This window comes from Ochotona princeps, chromosome 13, assembly GCF_030435755.1.
Source record: "Ochotona princeps isolate mOchPri1 chromosome 13, mOchPri1.hap1, whole genome shotgun sequence".
NCBI lineage: Eukaryota > Metazoa > Chordata > Mammalia > Lagomorpha > Ochotonidae > Ochotona > Ochotona princeps.
This window is the reverse complement of record NC_080844.1, coordinates 34,070,293-34,095,757: the sequence shown is the minus strand read 5'-3', so window position 1 is coordinate 34,095,757 and position 25,465 is coordinate 34,070,293. Positions and strand designations below refer to the sequence as shown.

Sequence of the window (25,465 nt, the reverse complement as noted above, 5' to 3'; positions counted from 1 at the left end):
CATGAATTCTTTTACATTGTCATGTTTTGTGCTTCCTCTCCCATTCTTAACATTGTTAGTGAATGTTTTCGTCGAAGTACTACTCAACATGCAGAAAGGGTTTCAACAGATTTTGATATTCTTTAAATATCAAAATGTACCTATATAACAATCCCTTTGTTTATTACAAATTTATAGTGACATATGTAATACCAGTTCCTCTGGATTTTAATAGATAGTAGACCAAAATCATAAACACTACATATCTGAGGAGCATTTGATTGACACACTTGACTGTAGGTTCTCGTTTAACCTCGGGACTTCTCAGAGCCTTTTTATGTTGACATGATATGCATTGTTTCCAAGTACTAATTTATCATGGAACTTTTATTCCAAAGATTTATTTATTTGAAAGGCAGAGTTACAGAGAAGAAAAGAAGGAAAGAAGGGGAAAAAAAAAGAGGAGGGGGAGGGAGGGTAGACAGATGATTGATCCATGGGCTCGCAGCCTTGAACTTCTTCCCCTGATCTGCCGTGGGGGCAGCAGCCCCAGCCCATGGATCATCTTTTGCTCTCTTCCCAGGCTTCATTAGCAAGGAGTTGGATTGAAAGTGTAATAGCTAGGTCTTGAGCCAGTGCCCATATGGAATGCTGGTGTCACAGGTGGTTCCTTAGTTTTTTTTGTTGGAGCAATGCCAAGTGTTCATTTCATATTTTCACAAATATTTCATTGTCATATTATTTGTACTTTATAATTATTAGAAAAAGGTTTAAAACAGAAACCTACTTTTTTTTCAATTTAAGGTTTCTGCTCATCCCAGAAGTAATCATTAATAAAAATTTTAAAACAGAGGTACTGTTGGGTAGAGGTTATTTGCAGAGTACTGCTTCTTTCATATATTCTTGAAGAGTTACTCTCTACGTCTAATGTCATCTGCAAGTATGAATATTTCCTATTTGCGCAGGAATAGGTACTTAAAATATTAATACCCTGATGGTTTTATCATATTCTGTTTTTAGACTCCTCGGCGACAGAAAAAGCTCTTTTGCCGCTACCATGATGGAAACCGGAATCCTAAATTTATCCTGGCTCCAGCCAAGCAGGAGGATGAGTGGGACAAGCCTCGTATTATTCGCTTCCACGATATTATTTCTGACGCAGAAATTGAAATTGTCAAAGATCTAGCAAAACCAAGGGTAAATAATTGTTTTGTTTTTCCTCCCCTTCAATTTACAATGCATGTGTACTGATTTTTGCTTTGGAAAGTAATTAAAGTGGCAGCTGCTGTGACTAATACCACAGATACTCTAAACACTATGCCATTTTTTTTTGTTTTGTTTTTCAGTTGGTTGCCATAACAAATAATATACTCTCCAATTAGTTTTAAGAACTAATTTATGAAAATTATGGATGGGATTTTTATTCATACTTGGCAATTTTGTGCTTTACCATCTTTCTGAAAGACTTTTCAGTTTATTTTTGAGCCTTACTTCTAGAGACCAATAAAAAAATTTACTTTTTTGCATTTTCTATATTTTTATCCAAAAGGATACTTGGAAGTATTTTTATTCCTTTTTAGGCACATTATTATTAGGAAAATAAAATTAGAATGGGCATGATACTAATCTGAAATAGTGACATCATAGTTTTGTTTGCCTCACAGTAAAACAAAATAAAACATGAAATCTTTGTGTTTAGCCCAGTACTATAAACTTGAGGGTTTAGCAAGGAAACTCTTCTATTTTCTATTGCACAGTTCTTGGCAAAATGTGTTCTGTAACAGTCAAGTTAGTAAAAACTTCTTAGGCTCTGTAGGCCATACGGTGTGTGTCACAGCTTACTCTGACATTTTAGTGCAAAAACAGCCAAAGAAAATATGAAAATGAGAGCGATTATATTCCAGCAAATTTCATTTTTAAAAAAGATTTATTTATTTTTATTGGAAAGTCAGATATACAGAAAGGAGAGACAGACAGGAAGATCTTCTGTGTAATGATTCACTCCCCAAGGAGCCAACAGCGGCTGGCGCTGAGCCAATCTGAAGCCAGGAGCCAGGAGCCTCTTGCGGGTCTCCATGTGGTTGCAGGGTCCCAAGGCTTTGGTTCATGCTGGATGGCTTTCCCAGGCCCTATGCAGGGAGCTGGATGGGGGCCGCTGGGATACGAAGTGGTGCCCATATAGGATCCTGGGCGTGCAAGGCAAGGACTAGCCGCTAGGCTACCGTGCCGGGCCAGTAAATTTCATTTTTAAGGCAGCTGAACTCAGCCTGTGAATTTGTTCATCCTTGTTATATCCTAAAGGTTCGAATTATCTGGATTTCTGTGTTGTAAAATAAACTTAAAATTTTTCAAGTTTTACTACTTCACCAATTTGTTTCCAAAATTTTTTATTAAACAAATAAATGCTTTAGTATTAATATGTCAGAGTGCTCTCCAATGTGGGTTTTTCTAAATCTGCCAAGCTAAATGCTGCATATAATTACATAATACTCTGAGATTCTCCTTTGAATTTTATTTTGGTCCTTTATCTGTGGTCAGTAAACCTGTCAACCACAATGTGCTGGTAGACTATTCAGTTAGAATTGTTTACCTTGGAGTTACAGATGAGCTCTTGGGTCTCTGGTTTGAAGGCCCTACCCTTAAAGGCGAGTCCTCAGTTGAATTGTTTCTGGTCAGTAAAGTCATGATAATAAGGTTTCATACCCTTGTTAACCTCAAAATCCTCCTCCCCCCACCTTTTTTTGGTTTGTCATTATCTTGGCTGTCATCTTTGTCACTGTTTTTTAATGAGTTCTTTTCATGTGCCTCTGTGCTCATTCCAAGATTTTTTTACTATATATCTCACTGAATGGCTATGCTGATGGAAGATTGCCCTTGAAATGAATTTTATACAATATTAACTTTTACAAACAGTTCCATCACTAAAAAAATTATTCTAGCCATAGATCAAGTTTAAACAGGTTTTTTTCTTCACTTTTATATCTCCTAATCATTGAAAAATTTTGATTTCAAATCTCTTGTTTATGGATCTTTCATCCATGTTAAGCAAAATAAGTTGCTGGAAAATAAAAAACCTGAAAAACCAGCTGGCTTTCAAGGCTCAACACAAGGTGACTGGAAGTGTATGGAGTTATTTTCTCTTTCCATTTTCCTTTGTAAAAAATCCCAGAATTCTGACTGGTTGGATTAATGTGATTCATTTTTTGTCTTGTAATGCAACTATTTTGATGGTTGGCTTCACAGCTGAGGCGAGCCACCATTTCAAATCCAATAACAGGAGACTTGGAGACGGTACATTACAGAATTAGCAAAAGGTAAGAGATGTGTAAGCTGCATATTTTGACCTCTAATAAGTGTTTTATACACCTTACAGGAATTAATAGTCATGTAGGGAAATAGGTCATTTTCAGTCTCCAGCTCAAGTCATCACTTTATAAACACAGGATAAGGCATGGATGAACTTTGTGTCTCACAGGTCTTTCTCTTTAACTAGAAGTTTTGTCTTTAATTATAATTGGTCTCTTATTTTTGGAGAATTAATATGCTCAGTATCTTCCTTCAGATCAAGTATTGAACATTCCAAAAATAGCCTGATGTAGTTTCCTTTGGCCCTTTTGTAGCCACAGGGGAAAGTAATAAAAAGGAGACTGGTGAATCTGGGAGCGGGCCAGTGCACATGGCTCATGTCCCTAACTGTAGTTATTCACAGCAGCTTTCATGCTGATTGTGCTGGCATTTATATGTGTTATAAAATACTGTTGTGGAATAATCTGTAAAATTTATTTTAAAAACCTTACTCAGAAATTGCAATGGAAACTACAGAATTGTGCTTCTGAGCTCTGTCTCCTAAAAATTGCTTGTGAACTTTAAATTTGCCAGGATGACCAAAAGATTGTTTCCTCTGCAAGAGAGGATTAAAAACTGAATTGAAAGCACTGGTTTTTCTTCCCCAAAATATGTGAAGAACATGAAACTTCTAGGTCTGTGAAAGCACCTGGGAAACTCATTGCTACAAATCATTTTTATAAAGCTTCAAATGATATTTAAAAAAAGTGAAAGGACAATAAATCTACAAAATCTGTTAACCCATTTTTCTCTTGATTTGGAAGTGGCTATTAATGCCATCCCTCTCCACATTTTACTGATGTGAAACCATTTCTATCCAGACCAATCTGAACCCTTCCAATCACCTGTGGCTTGGCAAAACAAAACCACCAAAAACCCAAATTGCCTGCTACTAGAGTAAGTCCTTGTCCTTTCTCTTTTTTTTTTCGTAGCTAAGCCGAGCTACAGTACATGACCCTGAGACTGGAAAATTGACCACAGCACAGTACAGAGTATCTAAGAGGTAAGGGAGCAATGCAGAGAATTCTAGTCATAATCGGACTATTTTCTTTCTTGAGAATCTGGTTTTTACAAAACTCGTGATACGGGGTCTAAGAGCAAGGCTGTTAGGTATAGATATTTGATAATACCCGTGAATTTTCTTGACAAGACTAATGAACAGATGGTATGGATCAATTGATAGAGGTTTTTAAATTATCTTATTAGATTATGAAGTGTCTGGTCAGGTTCACAGCTGTAACTGATAAGTGATATATTATCATATTGAATTAGGAAGAGTTCCGAGTATTGTTTGTAAAATGAGGCCTAATTTGGACCTTGTTGTGAAAAGCAGTTTCTGAATCCCTGAGTCACCCTCTGGGTGTAGGTATGGAAAAGTAAATGCTTTGAATGATTACATAACAAAATATTTGTAAACCAATCAAATATTTGTAAATCTTTGAACAATGTTTTAAGGATAATCTAAATGAGTTTTAGGTATATCAATTGGAACTCTCCAACATAACTCCTTTTTCATTTCTTTATTAATGTGAAGAATCTTTCTTAGAAATATCATTGTGCTGAATTCTCTCATTCTAACAATAAGTAATATTTATCCATAGTAACAGTAACCAGAATAACAGCCCCATCCATCTCATTCAAATGTCTTAATGTATCTACTTAGTGTACTGCATAACGATTGTTTGGTGTTACGTGCAGTAAAGTACAAACACAGTTATGGTTGTTAGAGGAAAGTTGCTTTTGTCAATTACAAATAGAGAAGTATAATGTGATGAGTGAAAGATGTTCAGCTGCAATCATGTGTCATTTTTAAACAGGTGGGGCACATCTGGCCCTCTGGCAGTGGCAGAGTCTTGTGGTCTGGCCCTGCCAAAGCAGCTGCAGGTGGAGACCAGGAATTTAGCAAATCTGTAGCAGGTTGACTTTAAAGTTAATACTTGGGTGTTTCCCATGCATGAAGTTATAAATACCCATGTGGCCTTGGAAGAAAGGAAATTCTCCTGCCCCTGCTTTATCAGCACGGTCTCTCTGCCTCAGCATTGTCAGCACTGGAAGTCAGGTAGTCGTTATTGTGGGACGCTGCCCTGAGCTTTGAGTTGTTAGCGTTGTCTCTGGCACCCACTAGGTAGCTATTGCACTCTTTCTCCAATTACGACAGTTGAAAATGTTTCTAGACATGGCTTAATGTCTCTCTAGCGTCAAAATCTTTGCTCCTACCCACAGGGACTCCATCTCTCCAGGATGGAAAAAGCACGATATAAAATTTGCAGTATTAATATTTTATTTAAAAATATTTATTTGAAAGGTGGAGCTAGAGAAGGAGAGATAGGGAGAGAGTCTTCTCTGCATTGGTTCATATCCCACATGACCACAATGGCGGGAGCTGGAGCAATCTGAAGCCAGGAGCTTCCTCTGTGTCTCCCACGTGAATATAGGAGCCCAAGGAGTTGAATCTTCTGCTGTTTTCCCAGGCCATTATCAGGAAGCTGGATTGGAAGTAGAGCAGCCATATGGGATGCTGGCGCTGCAGGCAGAGGCTTTACCCATGGTGCCACAGTGCTGGCCCCTGTTATATTATTATTATTATTTTATAAATTTTATTTTTAAAATATTTATTTTTGATTTTACTTTTTATAGTGATTACATGGTGGATCAGGGTGGGAAAGATCGAGATTTAGGGAAAATTGGGTGAACTCATTGCTTTCCAAATTTGCCATTTCTTCTTGTTTCTGGGGGGAGGGAAGAGACAAAAGGGGAAACTACTCATGACTTTCCACATGTCCCAGTACCTGGGGATGAGGAACCGCCACCTCATATCAACCCAGAGTCTCAATGTGTACGTATTCCAAGGGTTCTGTCCAGGTGGCTTGGACAGTTCTGAAATGCTGCCTATTTCACTGATCCAAGGATGATGTCACGTTCCCAATGTCCATTGGCTCCATTCACTGAGATTTTTTGCTGTCATTGTTTTTTGGGGATAGTTACTCAGTTCTGTTGTTCTGCTATGGCACCAAGTGAGCTGCCATATTCTTTCACAACAGGATCTGTGTCCACTCCTCTGCCTTTTTCATTAAGTAGGATATGTTCTTGCAGGTGAGTCCAAGGAACCAGGCCAGGCATCACATGCCCCACTAGATCCCCACCCCTGGAGCTCACGAACCCGGCATCCACTTAGTAGGTGTGCCCCAGGACTCAGGCCAGGCAACCCAAGCCCTTCCGGATCCCCCACCCCTGGGGCTCATAAGCCCAGAACCTACCTCGCAGGCAGGCCCCGGGACCCAGGCCAAGCGACCTGTGGATCATGGAGGTTATAGAATTTTTAAAGTAATTATTTTCCTCAAGTTATTATTACTTTCAGTATGACAGTTACATATTTTATACTGTTTAATGAAGTTGTGAAATTCTCCTTTTCAACTAAAAATTGTGCAAAGGAGTAATAGGTTATAACAACTGTTTTAGGAGCTAGAAACAATTTAAAGATGACTACAGTAAGTCATACCAAAAGCACTGTGAAGCCTGGATAGAATGTATTGATTCTACACTTCCTTTTTTGTCTTTGGGGAAAGCCATGTTCAATTATTGTTATACACATATTCTAGTTTCCTAATTACAGCTGCCCTGTGCCACCACCTGCCCACCAGCCCCAGTAAGTATAGAGAAGAGGTTTTTTTTCCTCATTCCTCAGTAGTTTCATGGCTAAGATCCCTGTCATGCAAATCTATTTATTGTTTTACATGACATATTTACTCTTTTACATTTACAGAAATGATTGAAAGAAACAGGAAATACTGTCCTTTTTACTGTTTGGTAAACAGTGATCAGTCATGTGGAAGTATGAGTGTTCAGAACTTAGTATATGGAAGATGGAACTTAATAAGACATTCTTGCATTTTCAAGAATAAATATGTTCCTTTTCTTTGGGGGCTAGGAAAGGTACTTTATGACCTACTGTGTTTTTAAAGTTTTCTTTGGGGCCAACATGTGGCATTGCATGTTATAATCCTCTACCTATGGTTCCAACATCTCATATGGGTGCCAGTTCAAGTCCTGGCTACTCTACTTCCTGTCTAGCTCCCTGCTTGTGGCTTGGGAAGGTGATGGAGAATGATTGAAGTCCTTGAGCCCCTACACCTATGTTGGAAATCCAGAAGAAGCTCCTGGCTTTGGATAGGCTCAGCTCAGGCTATTGGGGTAGTGAACCAGCAGATGGAAATCTCTTTCTCTGTTTTTCCTCCTCTCTGTAAATCTTTAAAAAATAAATAAAAATAAACATTAATTTTTTTTCTTTTTTTTGAGCTTGAGTTTTCATTCACTGGTTGCCTGCCCAAAAGTAGGAATGGACCTGGTTGGAGCTGGGAGCTGGGCAGTCAGAGTGGGTGGTAATTAGGGGTGGGCCTGGTCAGAGCTGGAAAGTCTGTCTAGGTGGGTGGTAGGGATGGTAGGGATTCAGTCACCGAGCCATCACCTGCTGTCTCTCAAGGGTGGACACTCATGGGAGCTGGAGTCCAGCACAGAACTTGGACTTTGACTCAGGCACTCACCAAGGGATGTCGATGGCCCAACCAATGGTTTAACAGTTGTGCCAAATGCTTGCTACATGATCCACTTTATGTTTAATTTATATAATTTTATTTGAAAGGCAGAGACATGATGTATCTGCTGGTTGATTCCTCCAGTGGCTGTTTTGGTTGGGGCTTGGCCATGCCCATGCCAGGAGCTCAGAACTCCCTTGTGGGTGGCAGAGATCCAAGTACTTGAGGCATCACCTACTAACTTTTAGGGTGTTCCTCAGCAGGAAGTAGGATCTTAAGAGAAGGATCCAAGACTCAAACTCAGTCCAGCATGGGATGTGGACATTCCAAGCTATGCAGTCTCTCCATTGGTTGATCCTTCTCTCTTTGATTGATTGGTTGGTTGATTGATTTGAAAGGCAGTTACAGACATAAAGGGAAAGACAGAGATTTTCCATCCTATGGTTTACTTCCCAAATGAATACAATGGCCAGATCTAGACCAGGCTGAAGCTAGGAGCCAGGAGCTTCTTCCCAATCTTTCATGTGGATTCAGGGGCCTGAGCACTTGGCCATCTTTTGCTGATTTCCTGGGCACATTAGCAGGGAGTTGGATTGGAAGTAGAGCAGCTGGGATATGAAGCAGCACTCTATATGGAATGCTGTTATTGCAGGTGGTGGCTTAGTCCACTATGCCCAGCATCAGCTCCTAGCAGCCTCAGCTCCCAACCCCCAGCAGCTTAGCTCCTGCACAAAGTGTCATCCCTTTCTTCCCTGATGTGTTCTACTGCAGAGAGGGGTTCAGGATTCTTTCGTGGCCTACTGCAGTGTGATTCTTTCATGGCCTACTGTGGTGAGTTCAGCAGACCTTCCTGCTTTGTTGCCTCAGATGCCGAAAGGCCTCGTTTTGGGGTAGGGTGTCCTCAAATGAATCTGAAAACATGAAGAAAATTCAAATTTGCTGTAATCATAAGAGTAATTAAGCTTAAGTAATACTAGTAGATGGAGAGGATTTTCCAGTTTAAATCAATGTATTTTAAGACATGATTTTATATTACTCTTCTGTTGAACTAAAGAATCTTCACATTTATAAAAGTGAAACTTGAAAAAAAGACATGGGGGCAAGAATAGAGGCTCAGCAAGATGCCGTCTGTGACACTCATCCCACCTGTACTCAGGTTTGAGTCCCAGCTGCTCCTCTTTCCAATCCACCTCCCTACTGCTGTACCTGGGAAAGCATCAGAAGATGGCCCGAGTGTCTGTGCACCTGCTGTCCAGCAGGGAGATCTGACTAGAGTTCCCAGTGTCCAGCTCAGCCCTGGCTGTTGCAGCTGTTTGAGGAGTGAACTAGCAGGGAAGATCTTTCTCTGTCTCTGTAACTCATTCAAATCTTTTAAGAAAAATACATGCTGTCATTATTTGGGCAAAGGTTATTGCATGATTTTATATGTTTTAACTGTCATATAGTTTGTGGATTCCCAAGATTTGACTGCCTCTAGGAAGCATAATAAATGAAATTTAATGAATTCAGTGTGTTAGAAGACTTTTGGGGAAATATTCTATCTTAGAAGAAATATTCATCCCAGAGTCATTGTGGCTCTTGCCAGCAAGTCAAAATGTTTTGGAAAATGATCTCCAAACATTGTTCCCCCTCACAAACTAAATATTTCTAAAGCATTTCAAACTTACTTTGAAGGTATTCTTCTGTAGCTCTGAAAGGCAATTTCATTGAAATTTCAAGAAAGCCATGGTGATACTTATTAAATGTACTGTGGTATGTAATGCTATTGATAGGCGGCAGTTAGGCAGTGGCTTTAGGAGACTGTCAGCAGTGTTCCTTTGCTCTTAGTGGGATGTACTGCATGTGCGTCTAAACTTAGTGGAAAAGGAGTTCTGTAGCACTGTGACTTCAGTATTTTCACTTCTGAGGAGATTTGTCCTTTTTTTTTATTTTAAAGGTTTATTTTTATTGGAAAGGCAGATATACAGAGAGGAGAGACAAGACAATCTTCCATCCACTGGGGTTCACTCTCCAAATGCCCACAGTGCTCATAGCTGAGCTGATCCAGAGCCAAGAGCTCCCTTCCGGGTCTCCCACACAGGTGCAGGGTTCCAAGGACTTGGGTTGTCTTCCCCTGCTTTCCCAGGCTACAAGCATGGAGCTGAATGGGAAGTGGAGCAGCAAGGACATGAACTGGCACCCATATAAGATGCTGGCACTTGCAACTGGAGGGTTAGCCAGTTGAGCTATTGCTTTGGCCTTTTCAATTCTTTAAAAAAAAAATACATTGACAGGCAAATGTTTCCCCCCCCCCCTTTTTTTTTAATATTTATTTTGTTTGAATGCCAGAGTCATGTAGAGGGTACATTAAAACATTTTTGGAAAAATGAAATTAAAAGATACTTTGCTGTGAAAGTTTTTGGAAGTTTTATGTACGTAAGGTTTTCATAAAGTTCATGGGCAGTGTGTATTAAGGTAAAGTATGCATGGATTTTAAGGTTTTCTTTTACACTAAAAATATGTCCATTTTCTATGAGTTGTTTGAAATACCTCTATACTTTATATTTTAACACATAAAAAGGTTTTGCTATTTTGAGGATGTAATAGCTATATTGAAAAATTTCTTTAGTATATGTGCTGCAGAAGGGAGCACTATATTGAAACATTTCTTACCCATCACTGCAAATAGGAGTTTTGGAGACTCTTCAAAGTGTATTAAATGAATGTTTTATTTTTCCTATAGGAAATATAAGATACATTATAAGAAACAGGCACCTCAAATGCAAAAATGCTAGAAAATATGCGTTTTGATTTCAGTTAATTTAATCCTCTTTGCTCTGGGACCATCTGTGTTTTGGAAGTTTAGGAAGTGAATTTCAAGCATCTGTGCTTTGAAAAATTTCTGAATGCATGTATTGTCTTCAGGGGAAGCAAAAATTTGTTCTAGCATTCTGGCAAGCAGAATTAAGAATCTGTCAAAATATGTGTGGGAATCTTTCACTGTTTGAAAAGAAAAACTAGAAAATATGTATTCATGTTCCATCCTTTGGCGCTCCGTCTATGACTTTTCCAATGCTAAAACCAAGCAGGAGTGGGCATTTAGCCTAGCAGGTGGAGCACCGAGGTTTGTTGCTCAGCACTGACTCTCGCTTGCAGTTTCCTGCTGTGCAAATCCTGGGCAGTGGGTGACTAGGTTCCTGCCACCTGCCGCAGAGAGTAGGGTTGAGTTTCTGATTCCTGGTCTCCTGACCAAGAGCCATTGTAGGTAAGAGGGATCTCTGTTTATCTGCCTCCTATTAGAAAATTTTAGGGCCCGGTGTGATAGCGTAGTGGTTTAAGTCCTCGCCTTGCACGCGCCGGGATCCCATATGTTCGCCGGTTCTAGTCCTGGCGGCCCTGCTTCCCATCCAGCTCCCTGCATGTGGCCTGGGAAAGCAGTCAAGGACGGCCCAAGACTTTGGGACTCTGCACCCGCGTGGGAGACCCAGAATGGCTCCTGGGTCCTGGCTTCGGATTGGCTCAGCTCCAGCCCTTGTGGTCACTTGGGAAGTGAACCATTGGAGGGAAGATTTCCTCTCTGTATATCTGCCTTTCCAATAAAAAAATAAATCTTTAAAAAAATTTTTTTTAAGATTTATTTATGCATTTGAAAGGCAAAGTTAGAGCAAGAGTGAGATAGAGTTCTTCCATCTGCTGATTCACTCCCTAATGTCTGCAGTGGCCACACTTGGGCCAGGCAGAAGCCCAGGATTCATAAGCTTCTTCCAGGTCTCTACATGAGTTCAAGGCCCAAGCACTTGGGCCATCTTTCTCTCCTTTCTCAGCTACATTAGCAGGGAGCTGGATCAGAAGTTCAGCAGCCAGGGATCTGACTGGCACCTATGTGGGATGTTGCCACTGTACATGGTGGCTCTGCCCACTGCCACTGAGTTGACCCCCTTCAAATAGAAGTTAGAAATAATAGTAGCGTAATAATAGAAATAATAATAATAATAATAGAAATAATGGAGAGAAGTTAGAAATAACTTTTAACATTTTGAGGAATCCCCAAAACGTTTTTATAATGTGGTTATTCCATTTTACATTCCCATCACCAGTGAATTCAGATTTCAAATTCTTTAGGTCCTGCCAACACTGGATATTCCCATTGTTTTGGAACATTGCTTATAACCATCCTAGTATGGTGAAGTGGTATCTCATTTTATGTATGTGTAAAGATTTATTTATCTGAAAAGCTGATTGTACAGAGACAAAAATTTCCATCTGTTGCTTCACTCACCAGATGGCTCCAGTGGCCAGAACTGGGTTAAAGCCAGAAGCTGCTTCTAGGTCTCCCCCTTGGGTTGCAGGGGCCCACGTACTTGGACCATCTTCTGCTGCTTTCCCAGGAACGTCAGCAGAGAACCAGATTAGAGGCAGAACAAAAACTTTCATTTATTTATTAGGGTGACTGAGAATGACACCTGTTTGCTCTCCACTCCCACGACATCCTGGGCTGGACCCAGCTGAAGGCAGAAAGCTGGAACTCCATCTGGGCTCCTGCCTGGGTTGCAGGGACAAGAATACCAGAATTGTCATCTACTTTTGTTAGAGTCTGAGCCAAAGCCCCCGGACGTCAGGGTGTGAGCTAGTCAACCCCCAGAGAACAACAAAGAATCTCACTGGTAATGCAAACAGCAAACAGAGTTTATTGCGCCAGCATGCTGGGGTCAGACTGCACTTGGGGCACGCAGCCAGCCAAGCAGGGCGGTCGGACCCCGAACAGCCCAAGACAGTAGCTTATATAGGCCCTTTGGGGCTGGGAAATACATCAAAAGTAACAATCTTAGACATGTTCATTGTTTTAGGGCCTTCAGGCACATGGAGCCTGTTCTGTTCCCGTACCCACTATCTTTATGGCTCATCCCATTCTCATACTCTTATCTTCCTCCTGTTTTTGGGATCGGAGAAGAACTGTGCCCGTGCCTTCACAAAGTTGCAGGGCAGCAAAGAACAGATTTATCGCTAAAGCGGAATCCTCCCAAAGTCCAGGCACCTCCTGGCCTAGCAAAGTAGCAGTTGTTCAGTACAAAGGAATCTCACACTGCCCAACAATAACATTTTACCCACACTCTAACACTTTTTCAGGCACATTAGCAGGAAGCTGGATTGGAAGTGGAAGAGTTTGAAATGAGCTCTTTGAAACAGGATGCAGATGTTTCAGGCTGTAGTTTATTTTCTGTGCCAAAATGCCTACCTGATTTTGATGCTTTTAGTTATGATGTCACAGCTAAATCACTGTTTAATCTGAGGTCACAAAGGTTTACATCTGCGTAAAACTTCTAAGATTTTGTTTTCAGACTTCATATGTAGGCCTTTGAGTCATGTTGAATAATTTTTAAAAATACACAGTGAGGTGAAAGTCCGACTTCCTTTGCATTTCTTGAAATTTAAAAAAAATTTTAATAGTACAGTAGAAGGTTGGAATGGTTATTTACTAAAATGCCAAAGGTTGAGGTATTTTTCTTTGTTGTGTGTTATTTTAGGCTAAATAGTAATAAATAAGCATTGGCAAGGAGGAAAAGAATGAGCCAAGGTGGTAGGTGGGACAGCATTGTGATGTAGCAAAACTGCTGCCTGTCACACCTAGCTGCTTCACTTTTTAAAAATATATTTATATTTATTTTATTTGTATTTGGAAGAGAAGGATAGAGGATGAATGAATGACTCCTGTTGGTGTACTTCCCAGATGGCCACAGTGGCTGAAACAGGCTGATCTAAAGCCAGGACCAGGAGCCTCCTCCATGTCTCCCACAAGGATGCAGGAGCCCAAGGACTTGAGCCATCCTCTGCCATAGGCAGGGAGTAAGATCAGAAATGGAACAGTGAGAATACGAATTGGTGCTCATATGGTATGCCAGTGCTACAGGCGGAAGCTTAGCTTATTGCACCAAGAGCTTGGACCCCTGACACTGCCACGGGAGGCCCAGAAGAAGCTCTTGGCTCCTGGCTTCCGCATGGATTAGCATTGGCCATTGCAGCCATCTGAGTTAACCAGCAGATGGGAGATCTTATCCTCATCTCTCCCTCACTCTGTTACTTTTAAAATAAGTATTAAAGAAAATAATTAAAAGGAAAGTGGTAACTACTTGAGAACAGCATGCAGAGTTAGAAGAGGTGGTTTCAAGGCAGAAGAAGTGTGCCTCTGTAAGTGAAGGACAGTGATTCCACCAGTGTGTGAGAGGGTGGTAGTAGCAAGTGAAGAGGATTCAGAGGCAGAGAGCAGTTCCCAGGATGGGCTAGAAGCAGTTGTCAACATCTGTTTTGTTTGCAGCTTTATAGAACACTTAGCAGTCATCCTTCGCAGTTGGACAAACTAAAGTCAGTAGGTGGTTGTTTATAAAGTTCAAAATTCTACCGAATTGCTGCCAGGCAAAAAAGAGGTTCATTGGCAGACAGCATTAGTCTACTGGGTACTTGGTCAGAACTGGGAGACGTAAGTTCTTAGTTTATTCGCTAGCTATGTTTATGATCTTAAAGTTATTTGAGTCTTCAATTTCTACTGAGCTGAGGAATTCTACTTAGCCTATCCTGACAGCAGGAAAATAATTTTGGTAAAATTGGATAAACCTTAGAAGACTTCTCAGAAGTCTTGAGGATTCATTCATAACTTCCAGCAGAAATTCATTGACCATCTATGATGTGATGAGGACTACAGGTTCTGTGGGTTTATTACTATAGAAAGGTAGAATTTATATGTATTTGGAACTAGCAGTGAAATTAAGGTGTTTCTTTAGGCAACAAATAAAGACAAAATTATTACTGAAATAAATGCTACAAAGAATGCATAATACTACAGAAAGTGTATTCAATTTCCTTCTCCATTTCCTTGTCCTGATGTGCCCCAGGTGACAGGCCATGCCAGCTTTGAGATTGTTCCAATGCTGAGGGAAGCTCAGGACCCTTCTGGGGGCTGCTGCCTTCATCCTTCCCCCTCCTGACCACTAGGTGATTTCCTTAGTATCTGGCAGATGCCAACGTGCAATTCTGCTACTTCTTGAGGACATTGCTTGATTGTCTTCATGAAGAACATCTCATTTTCTTTTATCAAAAAATAGTTCTTTATATCTGCAGTAAAAGAGCAAAGAATGGGAGTGCTTCCAGTACATTAGTTCATTAGGGGAAAAGGCTTAAGATTCCCATCTGGCCGGGATTGCTCTGAGCCCTCATTTTGGGAATGAGTGTGTGAGTTGGACTGCAGTGGATGGAGTGACCGCTACAGCCTGGTGATGAACTAGCTGCAGGGCTGTGTGGAAAGCAGCATGCGCAGTGATGCCCATGAAGCAGGGGTCTTGGAAGGCATAGTTGCAGTGCTCAGGAGAATACCTGGAGGGAGGGCATGCATTCCTCAGCCATGTAAAGGCACAGAAAATTGAATTTCAGCATTCTACACAGAGATAACCTTACTGATGATTATATTGCTATTCATGCTGGACACAGTGAAGTGCGAGTGCTACACAACACTGATCCCTCGTTTCAGTCTTAAACATTTTGATACGTAGGAAGTAAGAAGCAGCTTGTGAGTCGTCATGGTATCCACAGCAGACCATTGTCTTGCTGAGGAAGAGGTTACTCTGGCGCATCAGCTACACAGAAATGTGAGGGGCAAGCGTTTGGCACAGTGGTTAAGGCGCCACTTAGGATGCCCACTTCCCATATCAGAGGGCCTGGCTGCAAGACCCACTTTGGCTTCCTTTTGCAGCTTCCCTGAAAGGCAGAAGGTACTTGACTTGCATGCCTGGGTCTCTGCCACCCATGTGTGAGATCTAAAGTGAGTTCTGGGTTTCCGGCTTTGTTGTGACCGTTTTGGGCATTTGGGGAGTAAGCTAGATGATGAAAGAATTCTCTGTCTCTTGACTTTCAAATAAATATCAGTATAATAAAAGAGAGATGCTTTTTCAAAAAATGTATCATTTGAAAGGCAGAGTTAGAGGGAGAGATGTTTTTACGCATCAATGCCAGCCCCAAGCTGTGTGCTTCTCAATGCAGAGAAAGCAGTCCTGATCTTACTATTTGTGATCAGTGTAAATGTTCTATTCCTTTCTGACAATGCAGTATGAGCAGATACAAGTATGTTAATAGCTACTTAATGTTTTTAAATTGCTTTTTACTGAAATCACTCCATAAGACCAAAACAGCCCAAATATATTATTTCCCTCTGAAGTAGATGTAAGAGTGTTTAGTAGTAGTGTTGTGGATCACTTTAATTCTAATATGTCATGTCTAGTTATCATTGTGATTAGAAAGCTCCCCCTGGTGAAGCTTGGACTCAGGTCAGGGAAGGGGTCTGCAAGGACTTACTGAGTGTCCTGGGCTGTCACTCCGTGTGGGAGAGAATCCTCTGTGTGGAGATGAGGCCCCTGTGCACTAGATTTAGCGCTGGGGGGAACTCATTCTGGGGGGAACCTTGCTTATGCTGTGGAAAAGAGGCCGAATACAGTGGGGAGGGCCATCACAGAAGCCGAGATGAAGGCCAGAGACCATGAAAGAATATCTAGAGTTTACTCTTCGCAAAGAGAGTTGCCAGAAGCTGGAATGTTATTAGTGAAGGAGCAATCCAATGAGAATTGGAAAATGCCGTTAGCTATAGTAGTGCAGTAGGGCTATGGGGAGCACTGATAAGAGTCACTGTGCTTTAAAGTTTTATTAGAAAGGCAGAGTTAGAGAGGAGAAACAGACCCAGAAGGGAATTTCCATCTGCTGGCTCACTCCCTAAATGGCTGAAATAACCAGGGCTGTGTGAGGCCAAAGTTTGGGTCTGGGAGTTTTATCTGTATCTCCCACATGGGTACAGAGGCCCAAACACATGAGCGCTTTGTGCATTAGCAGGTACTCGATTCCATATGGGATGCTGGCTTTGGAGGCCATGGCTTCACCTGCTATGCTACAATGCGAGACCTCAAGAATCACTGTGGGCCCGGCGATGTGGCCTAGCGGCTAAAGTCCTCGCCTTGAACGCCCCGGGATCCCATATGGGCACCGGTTCTAATCCCGGCAGCTCCACTTCCCATCCAGCTCCCTGCTTGTGGCCTGGGAAAGCAGTTGAGGACGGCCCAATGCACTGGGACCCTGAACCCGCATGGGAGACCTGGAAGAGGTTCCTGGTCCCGGCTTCGGATCGGCGTGCACTGGCCCGTTGCGGCTCACTTAGGGAGTGAAACATCGGATGGAGGATCTTCCTCTCTGTCTCTCCTCCTCTCTGTATATCCGGCTTTCCAATAATAATAAATCTTTAAAAAAAAAAAAAATCATTGTGATGATGGCGATGAGAGACTAAAGTTAGATTAGAATTGGTTCAGAAATGAGGAGTGTGGGAGGAAGGTGACTTGAAGAGGAAGTAGAGAGTGGCACCACAAAGGAGGTAATTGAGGGAAAGAATTAATTTTTATCCAGTAAAAGGAGAGCCTTACAGCCAATTAAAAAGCTATGGGAAGAATTTCCTTTATGATTTATTTATTAAAAGGCATAGTTTCAGAAAGCTCTTCTGTGCACTGGTTTATTCCTCAGATGGTCATAGTGTCCAGGCCTGGCCTATGCTGAAACCAGGAGCTCCATATGGGTGACAGGGCCCAGTTCTTCAGCCAACCTTTGCTGCTTTTCCTAGGCCATTAGCAGAGAGCTGGAACAGAAGTGGAGCAGCTAGGACATGCTCTGATACCCATATGGGATGTCAATGGGAAGAATTGTCAAGAGGAGAAAGTTGGGGATGGTATTGTGTGTAGTTGGCTAAGCTGCTGCCAGCAGTGCCTGCATCCCCTATGGATAGCAGTTCAAGACCCTATTTCACTTCCAGTCTAGCTGCCTGGTAATGCACCTGGGAGTCAGTGGAGGATGGCTCACATGCTTGGGCCCCTGTACCCATGTAGGAGGCCTGGCAGAATCTCCTGACTCCTGGCTTTGGCCTGGGCCACAGTCCTGGGCCATTGTTGCCACTTGGAGAGTGAACAGTGGATGGAAGATATTTCTCTCTCTCTGACCCTGTTTATCTGTAGCTCTACCTTTCTTTTTTTTTTTTTTAAAGATTTATTCATTTTTATTACAGCCAGATATACACAGAGGAGGAGAGACAGAGAGGAAGATATTCCGTCTGATGATTCACTCCCCAAGTGAGCCACAACGGGCCAATGCGCGCCGATCCGAAGCCGGGAATCTGGAACCTCTTCCGGGTCTCCCACGCGGGTGCAGGGTCCCAGTGCATTGGGCCGTCCTCAACTGCTTTCCCAGGCCACAAGCAGGGAGCTAGATGGGAAGTGGAGCTGCCGGGATTAGAACTGGCACCCATATGGGATCCCGGGGCTTTCAAGGCGAGGACTTTAGCCACTAGGCGACGCCGCCGGGCCCTGTAGCTCTACCTTTCAAATAAATCTTTTATTTAAAATTTTTTTTTTTTACTTCAAAGTCAGAGTTACAAAAAGGGAGAATGGGCAGGGAGAGCGAGATCTTCCATGATCTTCCATCCACTGGTTCACTCCCCAAATGACTGCAATGGCCAGAGGTGAGCTGGTCTGAAAACAGAAGCCAGGAGTTTCTTCCAGGTTTTCCATGTGGGTGCAGGGGCCCAAGGCCCTGCGCCATCCTCTGCTACTTCTCAGGCTATAAACAGAGAGCAGGATTGGAAGTGGAGTGGCCTGGACTAGAACTGGTACCCATATGGGATACTGGCACTGCAGGAGAAGGATTAGCTTGCTGTACCCACTGTGCCAGCCACAAATAAAATACATCTTAAAAAATAAATAAATGCAAAACTGGAGAAAATTGATCATGTAGGAGTGTGAAGGGCTAATTGGCGAGTATGATCCCTGGGATGGCGGGACTTAACAGACCGTAGGACAGAGGATTACTCTTGGCTGCTGCAGTAACTCGAGAGAACTAGGAGAGTGATGCACATGCTGTCTGCTGGGTGTGGGGCCCGCTGATGGGGTTAGGCTTAGTGTAAGGGAGGGAGGATCCACTGGAACTGACTGCATGACTCTCCCAGTAGATTGGGACAGTATAAAGTTGAAGGAGCAAATCATTCAGGAGTGCGTCTTCCAGATAGTTGAATATAGGCTTTTGGCAATAACTGTTAAAGTCATGAGCCTGAGAGTCAAAACTTAGTGAGAAAAATGAAGGTAGAAAAGGGCTGATAGACTGGGGAAAAGCATTTACAACAGAGTGCCCTTTTAAATTGAAATGTAGTTCTCATATAAACTACGATTTTTTAAAGATTTACTCATTTTTATCGGAAAGTGAGATATACAGAAAGAAGGAGAGACAGAGAGGAAGATCTTCCATCTGTTGATTCTCTCCTAAGGGGCCCATGTCGACCAGAGCTGAGCCAATCTGAAGCCAGGAGCCTGGAGCCTCTTCCAGGTCTCCATGTGGGTACAGAGTCCCAAGGCTTTGGGCTGAGCTTGACTGCTTTCTCAGGCCACAAGCAGGGAGCTGGATGGGAAGTGAAGCATCTGGGATACCAAGTGGAGCCTATATGGGATCCTGGTGCATGCAAGGCGAGGACTTTAGCCACCAGGCTACCACACCAGGACCTAAGCCTTAATGCTGAAGCACATGTTTCAGTGAGTTTTAGTCTTCTCAGTTTTGCCACAATCACCACTAATTCTAGAACTTTTTGTCACCCCACAAAGACGTCCTGTACGCATTGTGAGCCATTCCTCATTGCCTGCTGACTCCAAACCTACTCTCCACAGTTTATCTTATATAGTTATTAGCTCCCCTATCATATTTATTTCCTGTAATATGTGGCCTTCATGTAATGTGTAGTAACTTAAATGTAATATTTTTAAGGTTCTATCTATGCTGTAGCATGTATCTGTTGCTTTTTGTGACACAGTAATAATCTACGCATATTCCACATTTTATGTGTCTGCTCTTGAGTTGATGTATATTTAGGTTTACATTTTGGGGTTCTTATTATGCCTCTGTGAACATTTCTGAACAAGTTTTTGTGTATGCACACAACTTAATTTCTCTTGGATATACCCCTGGAAATGGCACTGGTGCCTTGGTAATGCTAATTTTAGGGAAATTTTCTGAAGTGGGTATGCCACAATATGTTCTCACCAGTTATGTTTGAAGATTCCAGTCTCTTCACATCCTCACCAGCACTTGTATTTGTCCATCTTTTTTATTATAGCCACTTTAGTGGGTGTGTTTAAAAATTATTTTTACTTAAATAATACATTAGTATTTTTCCCCTATAAAATATTAGCATTATTTAGATCCAGGCTGAAGACGCTGTGATTCTTAACCTAGTCAGTTCCTAAACCTCACTTAGAAGGCATGCTTATCTTTAGTTTCATATGTGTTTCCAGAGTTTTTAGGAAATCTCAATACAGCAAACCATAAATGGGCTCCTTACATTCATCGGGCTGTTTTCATACAAACACAGTAGTAAATGAGGCTGGCTTCTTTTTTTTTGGCCTTTCCAACCTCTAGCTAGAATGTGACATCTAGAAGAAAAAATGACAATATTCAGTAGTAAAAGTCACAGCTGTGGCCTTCATGTAATGAAGCACCAGTAGGGCCCGGAGGCGTGGCCTAGTGGCTAAAGTCCTCACCTTGAACGTGCCGGGATCCCATATGGACACTGGTTCTAATCCCGGCAGCTCCACTTCCCATCCAGCTCCCTACTTGTGGCCTGGGAAAGCAGTTGAGGACGGCCCAAAGCCTTGGGTTCCTGCACCCGTGTGGGAGACCTGGAGGAGTTTCTTGGCTCCGGATAGCCACAGCACCGGCCATTGCGCTCACTTGGGGAGTGAATCATCGGACGGAAGCTCTTCCTCTCTCTCTCCTCCTCTCTGTGTATCTGACTTTGTAATGAAAATAAATAAAATCTTAAAAAAAAAAATGAAGCACCAGTAAAAGTAGTGTTTTCTTGTCATTCTCAGTGCCTGGCTTTCCGGCTATGAAGACCCTGTAGTATCTCGCATTAACATGAGAATACAGGATCTCACGGGCCTAGACGTTTCCACAGCTGAGGAATTACAGGTAAGTAATTCCTGATGGATCATGGATCACATTAGCTGCAAGGGGCTCTTAACACTTCTTCAGGAAGTGCTTCAGCTGAGACTTCCTGGCACTGAACTTTTGATCCTTCATTTGAATGAAGCTAAAACCAGGCAAATGACTTTACACTTTTATATAGTTTTGTCAAAAAATTTTATGGGGCATAAATATATAGGGAAATGAAAAATATATTTAATGACACTGTAATTTTTTTTTCTTCATTTTCTAGACCAAAGTCTGTTGGGTGATCAGGATGAATTTTTAAAAATAATTTTTTCCTTTTTAAAATTCAGGTATAATTCACATACCTTAAAATTAATCTTAGTTTTAAATTGTAGTGGTACAATTAGAAAAGCATCACCATAGTCTAATTTCAGACATTTTCTTTCTTTTTTTTAAAAAAAAGATTTATTTATTTTTATTACAAAGTCAAAGAGGAGGACAGACCGAGATGTTCCCTCTAGTGATTCACTCCTCAAGGGGCCCACATCAACCAGAGCTGAGCCAATCCAAAGCCAGGACTCAGGAGCCTTTTTCCAGGTCTTCCACGCAGGTGCAGGGTCCCAAAGCTTTGGGCCGTCCTCAACTGCTTTCCCAGGCCCCAAGCAGGGAGCTGGATGGGGAGTGGAGCTGCTGGGATTGGAAACGGCGCCCATGTGGATTCCTGGAGCTTTCAAGGCAAGGACTTTAGCCGCTACACTACTGCACCAGACCCAGACATTTTCATAACCACCAAGAAAACCTCTATTTATATCTTCTATTACATGATTTCTATATTAGGCCCTTTCCAAGTGTGGGCTGGGATCCCATGTAGGCACTGGTTCATGACCTGGTTGCTCCACTCCCCATCCAGCTCCATGCTTGTGGCCTGGGAAAGCAGTAGGGGACAGCCCAAAGCCTTGGGACTCTGCACGCACATCGGAGACCTGGAACATACTTCTGGCTCCTGGCTTCAGATCGGGTCAGCTTTGGCCATCTCAGCCATTTGGAGAGTGAACTAGCAAATGGTAGATCTTTCTCTCTGTCCATAAATCTGCATTTCCAATAAAAATAAATTTTTTTTTTTTTTTAATTTATGTGACACACAGAGTGAAAAAAATTTCTGTACACTGGTTCACTCCCCTAAATGGCTTCCACATTCAGATCCGGGCCATGCTGAAGTCAGAAGCCCCATCTGGGTCTCTCACATGGGTACTTCGACTGTCATCCACTGCCTGCCCAGATAGATGCATTAGCAGGGGACTGAGTCGGAAGTACAACAGCCAACTTGAAGCGGTGCTTTAAAATGGAATATGGTTGGGCCCGGCGCGGTGGCTTAGCAGCTAAAGTCCTTTCCTTGAACACGCCGGGATTCCATATGAGCACCGGTTCTAATCCTGGCAGCCCTGCTTCCCATCCAGCTCCGTTCTTGTGGCCTGGGAAAGCAGTCGAGGATGGCCCAAAGCCTTGGGACATTGCACCCATGCGGGAGACCTGGAGGAGGTTCCTGGCTCCTGGCTTAGGATCAGCGCAGCACCAGCCATTGCGGTCACTTGGGGAGTGCATCATTGGACAGAAGATCTTCCTCTCTGTCTCCTCTCCTCTCTGTGTATCTGACTTTGCAATAAAAATAAATCTTTTAAAAATGGAATATGGGTATCAAGCTGTGGCTTAACTTTCTGTACCTGAACACTAACCACTTTCCATGTCTATCAAGCAGTAATTTCCCAACCATCTCATTAAACCCCTGGTAACCACTACTCTACTCTTCTCTGTGTCAATCAGCTTATTCTGGATATTTGATTTAATGCAGTAATACATGTGTGATCTTTGGTTCTGACTTCATTTACTTCTGGTGTTTTCAGGGTATGCCCACTTCTCTCTTGCATCTCCCTTTTTAAGATTTGTTTTCTGTTTATTGGAAAGTCAGATATACAGAAAGGACAGACAGACAGACAGACAGGAAGATCCTCCATCTGTCAATTCATTCCCCAAGTGCACGCAATGGCCAGAGCTGAGCAGATCCGAAGCCAGGAGCTTCCTCCACGTCTCCTATGTGAGTGCAGGGTCCCAAGGCTTTGGGCCATCCGCAACTGCTTTCCCAGGTCACAAGCAGAGAACTAGATGGAAAGTAGGGCTGCCAGGATTATAACTGGGATCCCAGTACGTTCAATGCATGTAATTTAGCTACTAGGCTACCACGCCGGGCTCGATTGCATTCTTTCTCATGGACAGGAATACCCTATTTTGTGGATGTCCACTTACTTATCTGTTCATCTGCTGATAGATTTGAGTTTTTACATATTTGGCTTAGGCATAATTCTGCATTACACAGTTGTATGGTTTTCCTTTTTTTTTTTAAAGATTTATTTATTTTATTACAAAGTCAGATATACAGAGAGGAGGAGAGACAGAGAGGAAGATCTTCCGTGCAAGGATTCACTCTCCAAGTGGCCACAATGACTGGAGCTGTGCTGATCTGAAACCAGGAGCCCTGAGCCTCTTCCGGGTCTCCCAGACGGGTGCAGGGTCCCAAGGCTTTGGGCCGTCCTCAACTGCTTTCCCAGGCCATAAGTAGGGAGCTGGAAGGGAAGTGGAGCTGCCGGGATCAGAACCGGCGCCCACATGGGATCCCAGTGCGTTCAAGGTGAGGACTTTAGCCGCTCGGCCACGCCGGGCCCATGTATGTGTTTTTATGTGAGCAACGTTTAAATTTCTCTTGAATAACTAAAGGTACTTCGTAAAGTCCATGGAAAATTCACATTAACTTCTAATTTTATTTTTCCTTTAACTTTCCAAAGTAGCCTTGTATATGTAGAAGTGGAATTGCTGTTTAGCGTTTGTGGAACTACCAAACTTTTATCCTGGTACCATCTTATGATCCAGTAGTATATACGAGGATTTCAATTCCTTCACAGCCTTGTCAGTATGGCTCATTTTTAACATTGGAAAAGGCAGAGTTGGAGATCTTCCATCTAGTATTTGACTTCTCAAATGATCGAAGTAGCTAGAGCAGGCTCTGCCTTGGGGACTCCCATGCAGGTGCAGGACCCAGGTCCTTGGACCATTATCTACTGTCTTTTCCAGTTTCAGTGAGAGCTGGCTGAGAAGTGGAGCTGCCAAGACTCAAACTGGCACACATATGCAGTGCTGATGTCAGGTGGTGGTGTAACGCACTGCGCCACATCACCTGCTCCAATGAGTGTTTTTGAGTATTCTCTTTACTGCATCCTTAAAAAGCACACGAGTTATGATTTTTTTCTTTCATTCTTTGTCTTTGCACTTTCCTTATGGTGTTCTTTGTCACAAAACTTTTGCATTGTGATGAAGTCTGATTTGTTTTTGGTTGCTTGAGTTTAACTAGTTAAGAAGACATTGCCTTGACCAAGCTCACAAAGATTTTATACTTGTGATTTGTTCTAAGAAGGTGGCTGTGATATTCAGGGCTTTAATCCATTTTAACTTTTGCATATCGTATGAAATGGGCTCATCTTCACTATTGGGATAGCTGCTGAAGACCATTCTGCCAACTGAATTGTCCTGACAGTTATATGAAACTTATCTTGGGAGTTAAAAATATTGAGATTAAAGTATATTGAGATTATTTCTTCCTAAACACAAGAGTAGTTTAAGCAAAACTTTTCCTTTTATGTAACTTTGAGCCTCTTCATTGTGCTTTGCGGATGGTCATCATCTGTGGTTTAATGTTGTGAAGTGTCTGTGAGAGATCTGAAGTGGATTGATCCAAGGCTTATCACTGGGAGTTAAGGAGGCAGCACAACTGCGCATGAGCTGAGACGCTGACAGTGGCCGGCTGACTGCAGGAGGGGATGTTGTTGGCCACTGGTCATGGTGCTTAGTTGTGGACTGAAGAAATAGAAAAGTGTATGCTTCATGCAGTTCCTCATAGTTAATATCTCATGGTAACTACGATTTGTACATATTATAAGAGTACAGAACAGAACTGCAGAACTGCCTGTTTTTAAATTTCCTTAATTATGTTGTCTTTATTGTGTAGTAATCTACAACGTCCATGGTATTTACCTGATGATTTTTGAAAGCTCGTGGGGCTAGTGGTGTGGTGTTGCAGATAATGCTGCTGCCTTTGACACTGGCATCCAACATGGGCACCAGTTTGTTTTCCCAGTTTTTCCACTTCTGATCCCAGCTTCCTGTTAATGTCCTGGGAAAATCAGTGGAAGGTAGCTCAAGTATTTGGGCCAATGGCATCCACATTAGAGACCCAAGTGAAGGTATTGGCTTTGGCCTGGTCCTGCCATGGCCATTGTGACCATCTGGGGTGTGTGTCAGCAGAAGGAAGATCTCAGGATGTCTCTCTCTGCACCTGACTTTCAAATAAATCAAATAAAAACCTTGCAAAAAATTTGTCTTTTTCTTCCCTGATCTTCACAAGGGCTTTGAGGCCAATTAATACATTTTTATATACTAATCTTATCCAACACTGTCTATAATATAAAATGTGAACTATCCAGAGTACTTGTAATGACTGACTTGGGCCGTGTGCAACACCGTCCTCCCATGTTGTAAGCTGAGTTCTCCTAGATACATTGTTGCTTCATTTTGTCATCTTGTGATAAAGGGAACAG

General features: G+C 42.3%; 1 protein-coding gene across 2 annotated transcripts in view; it reads left to right on the top strand.

Annotated features, from left to right (window-relative positions):
• P4HA1 (prolyl 4-hydroxylase subunit alpha 1) overlaps positions 1–25,465 on the top strand; it is an 83,456-nt gene that overhangs the window by 43,303 nt on the left and 14,688 nt on the right. Inside the window, exons 8-10 of one of the 2 annotated variants that reach the window (XM_004583469.4) lie at positions 1,000–1,176; positions 4,257–4,327; positions 20,762–20,861. In XM_004583469.4, the coding sequence (XP_004583526.1) occupies positions 1,000–1,176; positions 4,257–4,327; positions 20,762–20,861 (348 nt within the window). Of the gene's footprint in view, positions 1–999; positions 1,177–3,222; positions 3,294–4,256; positions 4,328–20,761; positions 20,862–25,465 lie in introns of both variants that reach the window. The other variant, XM_036495874.2, reaches the window with a different exon arrangement.